The sequence below is a fragment of the Eretmochelys imbricata genome, chromosome 10 (assembly GCF_965152235.1).
Source record: "Eretmochelys imbricata isolate rEreImb1 chromosome 10, rEreImb1.hap1, whole genome shotgun sequence".
NCBI classification, from domain to species: domain Eukaryota; kingdom Metazoa; phylum Chordata; order Testudines; family Cheloniidae; genus Eretmochelys; species Eretmochelys imbricata.
Genome location: NC_135581.1, coordinates 50,811,631 through 50,830,182, shown reverse-complemented (window position 1 = coordinate 50,830,182; position 18,552 = coordinate 50,811,631). Strand labels below are relative to the sequence as shown.

The 18,552-nt window shown below is 42.4% G+C and overlaps 1 protein-coding gene across 1 annotated transcript in view; it reads left to right on the top strand.

Annotated features, from left to right (window-relative positions):
- Positions 1-8,662: 8,662 nt before the first annotated feature.
- IREB2 (iron responsive element binding protein 2) overlaps positions 8,663-18,552 on the top strand; it is a 42,006-nt gene continuing 32,116 nt past the window's right edge. The window contains exons 1-4 of the mRNA XM_077829031.1: positions 8,663-8,768; positions 11,165-11,254; positions 16,716-16,881; positions 18,319-18,456. Of these exons, the coding sequence (XP_077685157.1) occupies positions 8,663-8,768; positions 11,165-11,254; positions 16,716-16,881; positions 18,319-18,456 (500 nt within the window). The remainder of the gene's footprint in view (positions 8,769-11,164; positions 11,255-16,715; positions 16,882-18,318; positions 18,457-18,552) is intronic.

Here is an 18,552-nt window from a genome sequence, read left to right as displayed (position 1 = left end):
GGTGGGATGGGGTGAGGCAAGGGCGGTGCAGAGGTGGGGCCAGGAGAGGGCTGGGGGAAAGTTGGCGCCTATGCACCTACATAGCCCCTAGCAGCAAGCCTCCCAGCCCGGGTCGATAGACTTGGGCTCACAAAGCTTATGCTACCATGCTAAAAATAGCTGTGTAGACTAGGGCTGTTGATTAATCACAGTTAACTCACGTGATTAACTCAAAAAAATTAATCACGAGCATTTTAAACAATAGGTTTCAGAGTAACAGCCGTGTTAGTCTGTATTCGCAAAAAGAAAAGGAGTCCTTGTGGCACCTTAGAGACTAACCGATTTATTTGAGCATGAGCTTTCGTGAGCTACAGCTCACTTCAAAGTGAGCTGTAGCTCACGAAAGCTCATGCTCAAATAAATCGGTTAGTCTCTAAGGTGCCACAAGGACTCCTTTTCATTTTAAACAATAGAATACCAATTAAAATGTGTTAAATATTTTGGATGTTTTTCTATTTTTTCATATATATTGTATTCTGTGTTGTAATTGAAATCAAAGTGTGTATTATTTTTATTACAAATATTTGCACTGTAAAAGTGAGAAACAAAAGAAATAGTATTTTTCAATTCACCTCATACAAGTACTGTAGTGCAATCTCTTTATTGTGAAAGTGCAACTTACAAATGTAGGTTTTTTTGTTATATAACTGCACTCAAAAACAAAACAATGTAAAACTTCAGAGCCTACAAGTCTACTCAGTCCTACTTCTTGTTCACCCAGTTGCTTTAAGACAAACAAGTGTGTTTACATTTACAGGATATAATACTGCCCTCTTCTTATTTACAATGTCACTAGAAAGTGAGAACAGGCATTTGCATGGTACTTTTGTAGCTGGCATTGCAAGGTATTTGCATGCCAGATATGCTAAACATTCGTATGCCCCTTCATGGTTTGGCCACCTTTCCAGAGGACATGCTTCCATGCTGATGACACTTGTTTAAAAAAAATGCATTAATTAAATTTGTGACTGAACTCCTTGGGGGACAATTGTATGTCCCCTGCTCTGTTTTACCCTCATTCTGCCATATATTTCATGTTATAGCAGATGATGACTCAGCAAATTTTGTTCATTTTAAGAACACTTTCACTGCAGATTTCACAGAATGCAAAGAAGGTACCAATGTGAGATTTCTAAAGATAGCTACAACACTCGACCCAAGGTTTAAGAATCTGAAGTGCCTTCCAAAATCTGAGAGGGACGAGGTGTGGACCATGCTTTCAGAAGTCTTAAAAGAGCAATACTCTGATGCGGAAACTACAAAACCCAAACCACCAAAAAAGAAAATCAACCTTCTGCTGGTGGCACCTGACCCAAGATAATGAAAATGAACATGCGTTGGTATGCACTACTTTGGATTGTTATCGAGCAGAACATGGATCCATGTCCCCTGGAATGGTGGTTGAAGCATGAAAGGACATGAATCTTTAGCACAGCTGGCACGTAAATATCTTGCGATACTGGCTAGAACAGTGCCCTAAGAATGCCTGTTCACTTTCAGGTGACATTGTAAACATGAAGCGGGCAGCATTATCTCCTGCAAATGTAAACAAACTTGTTTGTCTGAGCGATTGGCTGAACAAGAAGTACGACTGAGTGGACTTGTAGGCTCTAAAATTTTATAATTTATTTGTAATGCAGTATTTTTGTACATAATTCTACATTTGTAAGTTCAACTTTCATGATAAAGTGATTGCACTACAGTTCTTGTATTAGGTGAATTGAAAAATACTATTTTTTTTCCAGTGCAACTACTTGTAATCAAAAATAAATATAAAGTGAACACTGTATACTTTGTATTCTGCATTGTAATTGAAATCAATATATTTGAAAATGTAGAAAACATCCAAAAATATTTAAATAAATGGTATTCTATTTATTGTTTTAACAGTGCGATTAATCGCACAATCAATTTTTTAAATTGTTTGATAGCCCTAGTGTAGACCTATTGCAGCTCATGCTCTGAAATCTAGGGAGCCTTGACTTGGCTTCAGAGCCAGAGCTCCAGCCTGAGCCACAATTTCGAAGTGCTGTCAATACAACTATTTTTCGAGCACTAGCGTGAGTCCTACTAGCCCAAGTCTATCAACCTGGGCTGGAAGGCTCACTACCTCAGGTTGTGTAGACATACTCAGTAAGGCCCTAAGGGTATGTCTACACTACGAAATTAGGTTGATTTTATAGAAGTTGATTTTTAGAATTGGATTTTATACAGTCGATTGCGTATGTCCACACTAAGCACATTAAGTCAGCGGAGTGTGTCCTCACTACCATGGCTAGCATCGACTTGCAGAGTGGTGCATTGTGGGTAGCTATCCCACAGTTCCCGCAGTCTCTGCTGCCCATGTAAATTCTGGGTTAAGCTCCCAATGCCTGATGGGGTAAAAACTTTGTCACGGGTGGTTTTGGGTACATGTCATCAGGCCCCCCTCCCTCCCTCCGTGAAAGCAACGGCAGACAAGCGTTTTGCGCCTTTTTTCCTGGGTCCTGTCTGCTGGCCCCACTCAGCCTGCTGCCTGCCTGCCTACCTGGATGATTGGAACCCCAGGCAGGCAGCGGGCTGAGCGGGGCTGGCGGACGGAGCCCCAGACCGGCAGCGGGCTGAGTGGCTCAGCCCGCTGCCAGTCTAGGGCTCCGTCTGCCGGCTCCTGCCAGCTGGGGTCCTGGCCACCGGCCCTGCTCAGCCTGCTGCCATGCTTGCCATACCACAGCAAGCATGGAGCCTGCTCAGCTCACCGTCGCCGTACGTCTCCTGGGTGCTGCTGGCAGACACGGTACTGCTTTGCTACACAGCAGCAGCTCCTTGCCTTTGCAGAAGACAGTGCAGTAGGACTGATAGCCATCGTATGTCTCCTGGGTGCTCCTGGCAGACCTCGGTGAGGTCGATCAGAGGCGCCTGGACAGACATGGCTATCCTCCTCTTAGAGCACCGAGTGGGAGTGACTCCAGGTCATTCTCTTCTTTAAGTTTTGTCTTATGGAGATTCAGTCCTGCCTGGAATATCATGCAAGCTGGAGGCTTCTGCCTCAGGCTGCTCTCCCAGCCAGCAGCACTGTGTGGTCACACCTACCCCAGCCTGCCCCTTGCTCCCATGGCTCATGAAGCCTGGACAGTAGTAAGGAGCAGTTCAACTTGTGGAAAGACAAATCCAGAATGAAGGATTGCACTCTATGGGCCACGTTAAGATTATTTTAGAGTCCTAGATAGCATTTAGTCCCTATAAAGGGCTTCATGAAAATTTCCCCCCACCCCTAACAAAAATGTTAATTTATCAGAGCAGCTGAAAGGGTAAGGAACCCGGGACTATAACTTAGAGAGAGCTTCCATATTATTTAACTCATAATTGATATAATTCAAAGTAAAATTTCACAGCGCGGTCTCTTTTAAGACTAAAAATGCAGAAGGGGAGTCAGAAAAAGGAACAGAGACCTGTTTCCACCCAGTTTCAAACCGGGGATCTTTCATGTGTTAGGTGAATGTGACAACCACTACACTACAGAAACCCAACTTGAATGTATCCCTCGCGTGGTCCCTATTATACTTTATGTAACGTGTGGTTGTGTATTATTAATAGTTTGGTATGTCACAGGGCTTCTCTTTTTTTGCCACAGACTTTCCGAATGCACAGAAATGTTTACTCTAGCTACAGAAGCTACCCAATGCAATGTCTATATCTATGGCCTTCCTGCTCGCAAAGTGGTCATGCCGCCGCCCAAGGCTGACACAGCGTGGAGTGCACAGTGACACAGTGACCTGGCTCGGGCAGGATCACTAGTGAGGCATGATACTTTTGCTGTTAAGCAAACACAGCAATTCTTTCCTGGCCTCTGCCACTGAATGTCTCCATGCATTAAGCTGTGCCCTATCAGTGCGGGAGGACTGCATGAGCTCGGAAAACATGTCATCACGAGTGCGTTTTTTTCGCCTTCTAATCTGCGATAACCTCAGGGATGGAGATGACAGGAGGAGCGGAGAAACATTCTATGCTCTACGATTCTGGGGGGACTGCATGGTCACCTGTGCTGCTGAGTTTGCCAGGCTGACCAAACAGGAAATGAAATTCAAAAGTTCCCGGGGATTTTCCTGTGTACCTGACTAGAGCATCGGAGTTCAAAGTGCTGTCCAGAGCAGTCACAATGGAGCACTCTGGTATAGCTCCCGGAGGCCAATACCGTCAAATTGTGTCCACACTACCCCAAATTCGACCCGGCGATGTCGATTTCAGTGCTAATCCCCTAGTCGGGGAGGAGTACAGAAATCAATTTTAAGAACCCTTTAAGTCGACAAAAATGGCTTCGTTGTGTGGACGGGTGCAGGGTTAAATCGATCTAACGCTGCTAAATTCGACCTAAACTCGTAGTGTAGACCAGGGCTAAGGCTGTATTTGCACTGGAATTTTCCATAAAGGCTACCACTGTTGCACTAACTGCTGCAACTCCACTGGTGCTAGAAGCAATGGTGGGAGGACTAGTGTAGACTGGGCACCAGCATTTTAACGCTCTGCGAGTGATCCAACGTTTAATGATGCTGGTGAATTCTAGACCCATATCTACACTAGTGCTCCCACCAGTGGAGCTGCTAGCACAGTGATGGGAGACTTTGGAAAAAATTGAGAATGCAGAGTTGTGAAAGTATGATCTCACTTATCTCCCACCAGTAGTCAGCCCTCCCAGCTACGTTCTATTCTGGTTAAACCTCTCCTTATTTGTCTGGCTGCTTAGTGGACAAACACCATCAGCCTTTGTGTTACCTTAGGACAGGTGACAGAATCTGGAACAGCCTGGGCTGTCACAAAAAATCTTTGTTAGGTGGAGGAATTGAGAGGCAGTCAGAACAAGTGCCAAGACGAATTGTGTTAGAAAGCACAAACTAGCTACATGGCTTTGAGTAAACTGATTCTTATACAAGTTTCTGCCAGAAACTTGTAACCAGTAGAGAGAACTTGTTTTTTCACACTTTGGGTCCAGGAATAAGAGATTTTCCAGGATAACACTGCAAACTTCAAGTAGCAGTATGGATGAGAGGCCATGTTGCCCAATGGACAGAGCACTAGACTTGGATGCAGGAGACCAGGTTCTATTTCTGCCACTGCCTTATGGGTGACCTTGGCAAGTCACTATGCCTTTCTGTGCCTTAGTTTCCCCCTCCGAAAAATGCAGGTAATGGTTTTGTCCTTTGAGATCCACTGATGAATAGCCCTATATAGGATGTATGTAGGAGTATTTTATACTCATGACATTAGTTCCATTGTTCCCAACAGCTATTTAGGCCAGACTTTGAACTCCACTGAAATTATTCACATAAATTACTATTCACTAGTATAAATAAGGGGCTATACAAGTTATAAGAGCTATAAAAGCGGGACCCTTTTGTTTGGACCCCTTCTCCTGAACATAATTCCGCACTCTGCAAACTGTGTCAGACATTTCAGAAGGTGAGGGAGGAGGAGTTTAATGCATACAAACCTATCAACCAAGGGTAGATCTATTTTTAAAGTAAGTTTTGTACTGAAAACAAAAGGTGGGAAAAAATTGTGAATAGAGGAGTCTGATTCCTATCTTGTATCCATATATTAACACCTGAAATAAAGATACAACCAAAAGCCATGTTGTGTAATATGTTCAAAAAAGGGAGAGAAAATAAAAAAATAAATCCCAATAGTCAAAATAAGGTGGAGGGGGGGAGAGGATGAGTTCCTAGTTGCAACACATTTTTGTCTGTGCTACTACAGCATATTTGCTGTTCTTCGGGAGCTAAAACTCCAAAATTACTCTGACCAAGAAGATTAAAAGGCAATGGTCATGTGTTTCTTCTGATAAGAAGCCAGTAATGGGATTTCAAGCCCGCAGCAAATCATCTGAGGTCCTAAAGATATAAAATGTCTAAAGACATGAATCTGAGTAGGGTGGAGATGGCAAAGTCTTTTAAGCAAGTGTCTGTTCATTTCATCAGGGTGCCCTACAACCCAGCAAACAAGGAACACAAGGAGTCATTTTTTTCAGCAGCCTAACAATGGAGTAGCTGGTACATAGTCTCCTGTGGGCCACCTTCCATAACTGCAGGTGCAAGGACTTCATTGACAAAAATTTCACTGGGGAAGATTTCAATGGTGCAAAGAACCCACACTCTTGCATACTCCAGAGGACCCAAAATGGCCAGGGGACAATGTTGGTCAGGGAGGATGTCCAAAAAATGGGCAACGTTGATTAGTAAGGGGCATAACTAGAGTAGCTAAGGGTGTATCCTAACTGCAGCACATGCTGCTAGGACTTCGGTAGGACCCTCAGTGAAAAGTAAAGAAACTTACATATACTGAGGGAAACCCCAACCAGTGCAAGTGACCTGCTCTCCTTTGCCTGAGTTTTGGCTGGGGCACAGTGGACAGGCGGTTGCATGGAAGTGTAATTTACATCTGCTATTCCAGGAAAAACAGATCTGTCCCAATCTTTTCTACCTAGGTCAAATATTTGATTTTGGACATCGCGAAGCTGTGGGCATGACATGAATGATCAACTTTTTTTTAAAATGTCACTCTTTAGTCTGCACCTTAGAGACTAACAAATTTATTTGAGCATACGCTTTCGTAAGCTACAGCTCACTTCATCGGATAAAGTGAGTTGTAGCTCAAGAAAGCTTATGCTCAAATAAATTTGTTAGTCTCGAAGGTGCCACAAGTCCTCCTTTTCTTTTTGCGAATACAGACTAACACAGCTGCTACTCTGAAACTCTTCAGTCTGAATTTCAATTCTTACTGGCCTTACAAGTAACACCACCAACTACTTTAAATTTGTTTATTGATTTGATTTCAAGCTGTGTCCCTTTATTTAAAAAAACCCTCTCCTCTGCTGCATTACTAATCCACTTTATTAAATTACAGAATTAACGAAGCCTAATTTACTAATTATTATCTATTCTGATTACTTTTCGCAGTCAATTCAGCTTGGCCAATGAGAATGGACTAGTCAATTTCACTTGTATTTAGCATCAGCTCCGGATCTGGGATCTCAGGTGCTTGAACCACATTGCAATACTTTGTGCGTCACTCTTCAAGCAGATGACAGCAGGGCACAGAGCTCTTTGGTTTGCTAACATGCTCAGTGCTGGAGGAACAATAAAGCATCCAGTCAGAGAGACAAGGGAATCATAGAATCATAAGACTGGAAGAGACCCTGAGAGGTCATCTAGTCCAGTCCCCTGCGAACCTGCTCTTAAAAATTTCCAATGACGGAGATTCCACAACCTCCCTAGGCAATTTATTCCAGTGTTTAACCACCCTGACAATTAGGAAGTTTCTCCTAATGTCCAACCTAAACTGCCCTTGCTGCAATTCTCCAATTGCTTTTTTTCCCTATCCTCAGAGGTTAGGAAGAACAATTTTTCTCCGTCTTCCTTGAAAGAACCTTTTATGTACTTGAAAACTGTTATCATGACCCCCTCAGTCTTCTCTTCTCCAGATTAAACAAAGTGTTTTCAATCTTCCTTCATAGGTCATATTTCCTAGACCTTTAATCATTTTTGTTGCTCTTCTCCAGTTTTTCCGCATCTTTCCTGAAATTTGGCACCCAGAACTGGGTAAACTATTACAGTTGAGGCCTAATCAATGCAGAGTAGAGCAGAATTACTTCTTGTGTCTTGCTTATAACACTCCTGCTAAAACATCCCAGAATATTTCAGGGTTTTTTTTTTTTTTTTTGCAACAGTGTTACACTGTTGACTCATATTTAGCTTGTGATCCATTATGACCCCCACATCTCTTTCCAGTTCTCCTTCCTAGGCAGTCATTTCCTATTTTGTATGTATGCAACTGATTGTGCTTTCCTAAATGGAGTATTTTGCATCTGTCCTTATTGAATGTCAGCCTACTTTCTTCAGACCATTTCTCCAGTTTGTGCAGATCATTTTGAATTGTAATCCTGTCCTGCAAAGCACTTACAACCCCTCCCAGCTTGGTATCCGTCACAGACTTTGTGAGTGTACTCTCTATACCATTATCTAAATCATTGATGACGATATTGATCAGAACCGGACCGAAGGGGCACTAAAACGCAATTTCCCCAGTGAAGCCTGAAATGCTTCACCATCTGAATCCCTGCCCCATCTGAATGGCTCAGCTAGATAGGACCTGGGTGCTGCCCACCGGGCCAGCCACCTCTTGTGCCCCCAACTCTCCCAGCCTGGGGCACAGCCTGGGGTGGCACGCAGCCCCTGCCCTGCAACGCCGAGCCTCGCAACCAGCGCCTGTGGGCCCCGCTGCGAGACAGTCCCAGTCACCCACAGCCTGCTCCCGCCCGCCTCTTTCTCCCGCGGAGCCCCGCACAACCACGGTGCGGCGGGGACCCCAGGGCACGGAACAAGACAGTCGCCGGAAGCTGAGCTCACGCCCAGACTGAGGCTGACCCGACCTGGCTCCCAGCGACTAGTAAAAACACTTCCCCCAAACACCCCACCCCCTCCTTTACTGAGTCTGGAACTGCCGCGAGAGCGGCCACACACACCACCCTCCCCCCAGCACGGCTGCTAATTCTCGCGAGATCCCCTCTATTTTTCCTTTATTGCCATGACCCAAGATCTCGCGAGAACTGTGGCTGCTAATCGGAAGGGCGGAGCTCATTTCTAGTCTCGCGATGTTAGGTGCTGGCTCCGCCCCCCCGGCCCCCTCCCCGAGTCTTCCTCGTCCCCCTCCCCACGTAGGGTTAATATGGTCGCCAGCGATGGACCCTGCAAGGCCAGGTCAGTGCGAGCCGGGCTTGGTAGGGGAGGGGCGATCCCGCTCCCGAAGGGCCCCGCTTCTGCCGACCCTCCCCCTTGCAGTTAGCGGCCTGGCTTGTACCTGGGCCCCAGCTCCCCTGGCTTGGGGCCGCGACAGGTGCCCCCGGAGTGATGGTTTATCTCCCCCCACCCCCCCGCTGTCTTTATCGCCTCATCATCCCTCCCCCCGCGCCCCGGACCGGCTCCGCTTTCGAGCCGTCGCTTCCCCCCCTCCGCAGCCGCCTTCACTGTCTGCCGTCCTTTGTTCAGCCCCTTTCCGGTATCACCGACTTGCACTGACATGTTCACAGCCCCTGGGCCGGGGGCTCGGCCGAGTCCGGGCGAATCCCTTGTCCGCTGGGCAGGGCCCAAGGCCGAGCCTAAGGCGGCGTGGAGAGCCGCCAGTGGGCACCACTGAGCGGCACGGAGAGCAGCTGCCCCCTCGCTCCTGGCACGCTCCGTATAGATCTAACGGTGCTGCGTAGCGGCTCCTGCTGCTGATGCCCCGCACCCCATCCCAGGGTAGCGCTCAGCCTTCACCCCCCCCCCCCCCCCGTTGTCTGCACACCTTTCAGCTGCCGGGTAGGGGACCCGGGGCTTCCAAGGGGGGGCCCCCGCCCCGCAGCAGCTGCCTCCCACAGCAAAATGGCCAAAAAAACTGTCCTGTGATTTGGGTGGAGGGGGGTGACAGCTATACCGGACCCTGAGCTGGGAAGGGCCTCAAAACACCTGTTATGTCTGTGTAGGTGAAGTGAAATGGGATGGTGGAGTCCCAGCGAACATGATGTAGTGGGCCCCAAATTTTCTCAGGACAGACCTTTCTGTGACCCAAGCCTCTCAATCTTTGGTAGGCTCTTTTCCAAGTCATGGATCAAAAATGGGTTGAAAACAATGGATCTCATACTTGTACTCTTCTTGGGTACCTTTTACAATAGATAGGCACAGAGCAGACAGGGCTTTGTTTTTTAGCCTTTAATTCAAGAGCCCACCATGTAGATAATTGAGCTTATGTAGTTCATTACTTCAGAAGGTTGAAGGGCATAGGTTTATGGTGTTACTATTTATTAAGCTGTCTCACTTTAAATATTTGTGAATAGATACCCTATCTCACTCAAAAAGAAAAGGAGTACTTGTGGCATCTTAGAGACTAACCAATTTATTTGAGCATAAGCTTTCGTGAGCTACTGTAGCTCACGAAAGCTTATGCTCAAATAAATTGGTTAGTCTCTAAGGTGCCATAACTACTCCTTTTTGCGAATACAGACTAACACGGCTGTTACGCTGTTACTCTGAAACCTATCTCACTCAGTATCTCACTCCCTTTTTTAAAACTAGTATCTCCAAATCCTTCAGTTATTTTTGTTGACTATTTCTGGTTCTTCTTTAAGTTTGTTAACCTGCGAACATTTAAGCACATGAGTAACATTATGCGCATAAATGGACTACTTGAGCATGTTTGCAGATTCAGGGCCTTACCATAAATGCAAAATAATTTGTAAAGTACCAATGATGCTGCATTTACATTACAATGAAAATGTAAACAAAGTAGGAGATGAAAACAAGGCAACCTACTAAAAAAGATAAGCTTTTATTGCTGATACAGTCTTTTAAAATCAACAGAGGCCCTCTGCCTGCAAACATGCATATACTTAACTTTACTCACCTGAGTTGTTCCATTAATTTCATTGTAAATGTTTGTAGGACTGGGAGTGGGTGGTGTCACAGTTTTAACTTTTGTTTTAAAACCAAATTTGAATTTCTTAAACATGCACTATATTGAGTTCTTTGGGCCTTCCTAAGAGATGTTACTGACATTGTTCATTTAGGTTAATAGTATTTGAGTGGCAATAAATATTCTTTTTGTAAATTCCATTACTTCAGAAAATAATTTCAAATTAATATGCAGTTCTTTTCTACAGATACTTTTTAAATAAGGTCTGTATTAAAGTGCATTTCTGTCTATTATCTTTAGGTACTTATATGGCCCCTATTGCCATAGTACTTCACAATCTTTAATGTACTTATCCTCACAACTCCCCTGGGAGGTAGGGAACAACCATTTTGCAGATGTGGAACTGAGACTAGATGCCAGATTTTTAGTGGTATTTAGGTACCTCGTGGGACTTACAAAAGTTCCTGGGTGTCTAACTCCCATTGAGTGCCTGACTCCCTAAGAGGTTTTGAAAATCCCACTAGGTACCTATCTGCATCTTTAGGCACCTAAATATCTTTAAATATTTGGCCCTGAGTGATTTGTCCAAGGTCACACAGGGATATCTGTGGTGAAACAGGGACTAGAACTGCATTTGTTTGAGCCCCAGCCTACTGCCTGAACCATCCTTTCTTTCCACTTAATATTTTGCTGCATTATTTTTCAGAATGCCCGTTCCAGTACTTAATTGAAACATTAAATGACAATCCAGAGAAGAAGTTCTACAATATCCCTAAACTTGGAGGCACTAAGTATGGTAATGCTACTTTTTAATAGCTTTTTAGTAGTATGGTTCCACTAGTAAATATGCACCAGTTGTGTGATGCAGGAGGAGTGACTACATTGTCTTTAGTAGGTTTGTATGAAAGCGTGTAATTTTACCCTAAACATGCTGTTTTATTAAATTGATTAATAGCTTGCTCAAAGTGAGATTAAAGGAACGATGCTTAACCAAACTTTTCTACTAAAGGAAAAGTGAGGGATACTTCTTGGCCTTTTACAGGCATAGTAGTCAATATAGTAATAAAAAACATTTCCACTACAGAAAATCACCACTTCTGTTATGGAATTAACAAGCGGTGACAAAAACATAAACTCTGTGTTACCTTACATGTAAATAAATGTTTGTACTGAAATGAATTCATGGTGGTCACATAAATGCGGAAGAATTATGCATCATTGACTCATTTACTCTAATGACAATCTCATATTTCTTTGAGGGTTTCCTTGTGTCACAGTTTAGGGCCAAAAGCATCTGTATTTCTATGCATGGTCCAACAAGAGTACCTGCTGTCAGGCTTCTGGCTCCCTCGCTGTTGTCTTCCCTGGATGGAGACCCACCTCTCCCTCCTGACCGAGTATTTCCTGCCTGAAAAGTTCCTTGATTATACTGTGAATTCACCATCAAAGTCAGACTGCCTGCTTTGCCTTTTTCCTCAGAGATGGTTTACAGTGCAGTTGCCACAGTCATAAGTTATCAAACAGCACTTCCTATGCAAGAATATTTATTCTTTGGGTATAAACATTACAGAGAAAACATTAAAGAAATAAAAGAACCTACATGCATGCTAATAAGCTTACCAGAGATCAGCGCAGCTGTCTTTAGTATGGGCTCTGGCAAGTGAGTCCTTCAGCACTCCTCCAAAGAGGTTTCTTTTGTGGTCACAAGTTCATAACAGCCTTAGCTCAAAACTAGTGCACACGTGAAAAATTTAGGCCCTCTTTGTACAGTTTGGAGGTCTTTGTACTGAAGTTTTCAGGAGCAGGTAATCAGTAGACAATTGGTTTCTCTCCCCAGGGCTTAGCTTCAAAAGGATGGATTCATAGTGGGTCATTTGCAGTCCTCTCACTCCCAAGTATTTCTTAGGAAATCCACTTCACATGTATTGTTCCAAAAAGTCCTTTGAAGTTCCTAATATCTCCCGGAGATCGCACTCATCCTTCCTTCTGCCTCCTAAAGAATTTCCATACAATTCCACGCTAGTGCGCAAACATTAGCATTTTCAATATAATGGATCCCAAAGGTGTTAAATGTAGTTCAGTAAGGTTTAATTCCCTAAGATTTGTCCATGATATTGCAGAATACGATCATAAGTGTCACATCTTGATTTTAATTTTTTGGGTGAACTTGGTGTTCATGAAAATGATGAAACTAGCTAGAGCCAGAGAGGCCTTATGAAAGTTTTCTTGTAGAGGTCTTCAAATACACCTTTGTCCTGACACACAGTTGACTTCTCTCCAGCTGTGGCTCACCGGCCTGTTCATCTAATAAGTAGAAAACTACACATACATCACTTGGGTTTCATGTATTTTGTGGAGTGAACTTTGTCAGGGGCGTGGGCTTAGTCCAATAGTCTTGGTTGCTGGTGACTTTCCTAAAGCCCAGTTCTATTCAGTAGGACTACTGCTGTTAGCCTTATCTCTTTTGCACTGTTTCTTGCTATCCCATATCTCTCCTCTTCAGGAATTCCAAACCATGGATAAATGCCCTGTTTACTACCTGTTGCTAGATAGGGCATAATTTCTATTGCAGTTGCTGCAGAGGGTTCAGTTGAACTGAACTGTATGGAAGTTTTTGTGAAGTAGACAAATATTTCATCTCAGCAGATAAATTACTGTATAAATATATTTATTTGTGTGTACTTTTAGATGTCTAAAATGAACCCATTAGGCCTGTCCCCCTTGAAGCATAATTAAATAAAAATACACTTACACAATGTAAATACAATACAGAATATTGTTGATCAGTGACAACTTGAAATAAACTTCCCCATAAAATTTAAGTAAAAGTTACCTCCATCATGATCTCCCCAGGCAAATCAAAATTCTGAGTAAATAGAGGAGTTTGAGGCTCTTTGGGACTTTTTTGGGAGGTGTGGGTTATACTTATATGCTCACTGGACCATTAATGCACTCCTTTGCCGCTGTTTCAAATGGATGTTTTATTTAAATCAATATATATGTTTGGGAGCAGTAAAGCAATTACTTTTCTTTGGTTTGAAGTTTATGTATAATATAGCTTCAGGGCTTGAAAAAAATTCACTTCCCGGTAGAGAGACATAGACCATCAACTTATGCAGTATTTAAACTTATGCTTTAAAAAAATATCTCTAGTTCGATTGGCAGCAAAGAGAATCTTCCAAATGTGAATGGCAGACAGACTGCTCCTCTGCCTCTACTCATAGCTTTTCAAGCAGCATCAGTAGAGTAGAATTAAGAAAACCAGTCAGTTTCACCTGTTCTTTTCAGAACCTTAAGGACAGCCGTGAAATTGAACATAATTATTTCACTTTCTGTCTGGATGCTTTGGAAAGCTATGAAGAGCAGCAGAAATCACTGGAGCTATTTAGGGCAAAAGACTGTGTAAATGGAGACTGTGGAGGAGTAGACTAATAGTGACTCCAACAGTCAGAGTGCTGGGTTGTGAGAGGGAGAAAACCCTCTCTTCCAGCAAATATGGATGCCTTCAAAGTTATCAAACATGCATTAAAACAGACAGAGATTGTTATGAAAGATAGAATTCCAAAGCAGGGCCCCGAGACAGCATTCTGTTAGGAATCCTAGCCCCTGCATCTTTCCAGGTCATCCATCCTGGATCTCCTTTGTGACTCCTCTGTCCTGCAGTTTAAAGGTTCATTTGATTTCTTTGGTTCCAAATTGCTATAGAGAGTCTGATTGTCTTAAAATTTAAAGTGGGAGCAGAGGTATTCAGTTATGAAAAAAATTGCAGCTAGGTGACTGAGACTGAAAGACCTTTTCTGGTCAGCGCTCTCTCTCTCTCTATATATATATATATGTGTGTGTGTGTATATATAGATATGTGGTAGTGCATTGGAATGACTTTATTCTTCATTAAAGGGAAGAACACAACTGACAGGGATATACGGTCATTTTGTTCTGGTAATTTGAATATTAAACACACTTAGTGCTGACATTACACCACATTTATTTTAATCAGATTTCTGTACAATTTGCTTTTTATATGAATCATCTAATTAGAGAATTACAGTGACTGCCCTTTAAAATGTATCTCATGTAACAGAAGCCACCAAACCCTGAAGCAATAGTTTATAGGAAGACAAAGTCCATGGACTTGGTTGAAACTGCTAAACTCATCTGTTTGTTAACATTATTCAGATCTGAGCTTTGGTCTCCAGAGCTGAAACACTAGTACATGAACCTGTTTGACCAGTTACCTAGCACCCTTTATACTTGCCCCTATTACTGTACTCTCATCTGACCACCTGAATTATTGCTGAATGGAATGATGTTTGTGAGCGAATGAGTGCTCTTAATTTAGTACCTAAGAGCTCCTTTACTGCCTTCAGTGGTGACTGGCAGCCCTTTCTTTTTTTTAATCTATTCCCCCCCCCACCCACCCACACACACACACACACACACACACACGTTTTCCCTTCCTTGAGAGCTTCTCCCAATATTTGCTTTGCTGTTACTTTATATTAATCAGTTTAGGTCTAGATTTCTCCCACTTTTGGAGCCACACTGAGATTATTTTTTGTCTTACTGTCACCTTCTGTGAACAAAGGGGAAACTGCACATAGCGATCCATATTCTGTCATTAAAGTCAGTTCTGACTTGATATCACAAAGTAATTAAATGGTCAAGTTTAGGCTTCTAAAAATTATCTGTATTAATAGTTAGCAGCATAGTCTCATTGTGTCATACCTTCTGCTTTGTCAATGATACCAGCTTTGGCACTCCCTACAGTTATTTCTGCTACCAGTCTCTCCATGCCTTCTCTTTCTTTCATCCTATACATGGGGTATCATTGCTTCTGTGTTCAATCAAGTCCTTATTCTCTTCCATTCAAATCCTTCTTAAAAACTCCTCTTCTCTAGTGCCTACAATAAGTGACTCACTATTCAGTGTTTGTTTTTATATATTTAAAACAAAATCCCCAACCCTCCCAGATGTGCTCACTCCTAATCATACTGTTGTAGCCCTCATCCTAACTGACTGTTTGTCACTGTCATAAATATAAAGGGAAGGGTAAACCCCTTTAAAATCCCTCCTGGCCAGAGGAAAAATCCTCTCACCTGTAAAGGGTTAAGAAGCTACAGGTAACCTCGCTGGCACCTGACCAAAATGACCAAGTAGGAGACAAGATACTTTCAAAAGCTGGGAGGAGGAAGAGAAACAAAGGGTCTGTGTCTGTCTGTATGCTGCTTTTGCCGGGGATAGAACAGGAATGGAGTCTTAGAACTTTTAGTAAGTAATCTAGCTAGGTATGTGTTAGATTATGATTTCTTTAAATGGCTGAGAAAAGAACTGTGCTGAATAGAATGACTATTCCTGTCTGTGTGTCTTTTTTGTGACTTAAGGTTTTGCCTAGAGGGATTCTCTATGTTTTTGAATCTAATTACCCTGTAAGATATCTACCATCCTGATTTTACAGAGGTGATTCCTTTACTTCTATTAAAAGTCTTCTTGTAAGAAAACTGAATGCTTTTTCATTGTTCTAAGATCCAAGGGTTTGGGTCTGTGGTCACCTATGCAAATTGGTGAGGATTTTTACCAAACCTTCCCCAGGAAGTGGGGTGCAAGGGTTGGGAGGATTTTGGGGGGAAAGACGTGTCCAAACTACGTTTCCCAGTAAACCCAGTTAAAGTTTGGTGATGGCAGTGGAAATCCAGGGGCAAAGGATAAAATTAATTTGTACCTTGGGGAAGTTTTAACCTAAGCTGGTGAAAGTAAGCTTAGGAGGTTTTCATGCAGGTCCCCACATCTGTACCCTAGAGTTCAGAGTGGGAAAGGAACCTTGACAGTCACTCTCACATATTTTGGTCCATCTATAATAATGTCCTGACCCTGCAATGAGCTCTGTATGATTGGACCTCTACACTTGGGTGGTATCCCTTTGACTTCAGTGGGGCTCTGCCTGGATTCACATATTCAAAGCTCATTGTACGATCAAGGCCATTTTTTTCAGAAGCTTTTATACTAAGGACCAGGTCCTCCTCTCTTCTGTGAAACACTGTTGCACCCTTCTGAATGCTATAAAATAATAATAGAGAGCAAATGCACGTTGATTTAGTGTTTTCTTGTAACTTTATTGTATTCCTGTGCTCTTATGGGGTCGGAATGAATTTCCCTGCATAATTTGTCAAATATCTTTAGTATAGTAAGGTGCTATTAATTAAAACACGTATAGGCTAAAAGTGTTTCCTTGATTAATTCATTTACTTTCCCATAACCAGATACTCTGCCTTATTCCATACGGGTACTGTTGGAAACTGCTGTCCGTAACTGTGATGGCTTCTTAGTAAAAAAGGAAGATGTTATGAATATTTTAGACTGGAAAACAAAACAGAACAATGTTGAAGTGCCCTTCTATCCTGCCAGAGTTCTTCTTCAAGACTTTACGTAAGTGAGATACTTTCTTTTTTTTAATTACATTTTTCTAACAACGTTTTCAAAATCTGTCTTGGTTCACCGTGCTTAGTGAGGTTACCAATCTTTTATCAGGCCTGAAAGAAAACAAAATGAGGTGGCCCTTGTGATGTTTAAGCATTCCATTAATGAATGGAAATCATAGTTTTTGTTTCTTAGTGCACCTTCAGTGATGTTTCTACATTGTAAATAAAGCCTCTGATCCTGCAAGTTGGTCCAAGAAGGCAGATGCCTGTGCCCACATGGAACTTCGCTAACTTCAGTGGGACTCCACGTGGGTGAAGGTTTCTGTCTGCGTGGAGTAACTTGCAGAATAAGGGCCAAAGAACCAGCTTGGTGGCACTTTAACTGTAGTAGGATTGTGTGATGGTGCAATGAAATATTTAGAAATCTTACTTGTGATAACCTAAGGTCAAATCCTGCTTGATTTACTTGTGCATATAAGCCTGTTGAAGCCAATGGGACTACATTCATGAATAAGAAAAGCAGGATTTGTCCATTAGAATGTTACCTATGGATTATTGAGATTTGTGGCTGTGAGGCGGCTAAAAGGAATATTAAGCAGCTACAGAATATTAAACTAGGCACATTTAATTTTGCCAAGCTAGGCAATCATTTATTTGTCAAGTAGCCATGCAGAATAGAGAAGAACTCTGTAAATTCAAAAGCTCATCTCTCTGACAAACAGAAGCTGGTCCAGTAAAAGGTATTAGTTCACCCAACTTATCTCTCTAAGAAGTATCCTAGTTTTATAAAAATATATGGAAGTGATTTAAGTGCTTAGTTAACAAATCAAATCATAAGATTTTCATAACATTTCAGTTTATATCAGTATTCTTATTCTTTCCTTTGGTTTTGTATGTTGTCCTTAAAGGTGTTTTTTATTTGTAAAATGGGGATAACAGTACTTTTAGATCCTGAAATGAATACTGTTATAATATAAGTGAAAAATACAAATTGAAAAGTAGTAGTAGAATAAGTAGCATACACGTTCATTTGTATAGCAAAGTGGTGGTGTACAGTAGCATACATCCAGAAGTGGGCATTATGCCAAGGTTTCCTCACAGTTCAGGAGCATACCAAGACAAAAGGGCAAATACCAAATGTAGTCAGTTGGCCAAGGATTTTGCATATTCCTAGTTGACACGGACTTTAAATGTGATGGTGGTTATGCTTGGGGTTAGGATGGCAGACAGTTTTTATTTAGACATATTTAAACAAACCCAGCACATGAATACTTAATATTCCTTAAAACATGTTAGACAAAGTAAAACAAGCATTATGAGATGGTATTCAAATAGGCTGCTATGGAGGGTGAATTAAAAACAAGCGTCTACAGTTAGCTTTATTTTAGAGAATTGTCAATGCATCATAATATATGTAAAGTGCTATTTCTTTGTTCTTTGTTAGTGGAATTCCTGCAATGGTGGATTTTGCCGCCATGAGGGAAGCAGTGAAAAATCTTGGAGGAGATCCTATGAAAGTCCATCCTGCCTGCCCAACTGATCTCACTGTTGACCATTCTTTGCAGATTGACTTCAGTAAATGGTATGTAATCTACAAAAGCCAGTTCTGTTTAATAATTAAATTTCAGGGGGTGGTCAGTATTCTCCATTGTGCTTTGTTCACTGCTCCTTTGGTAGC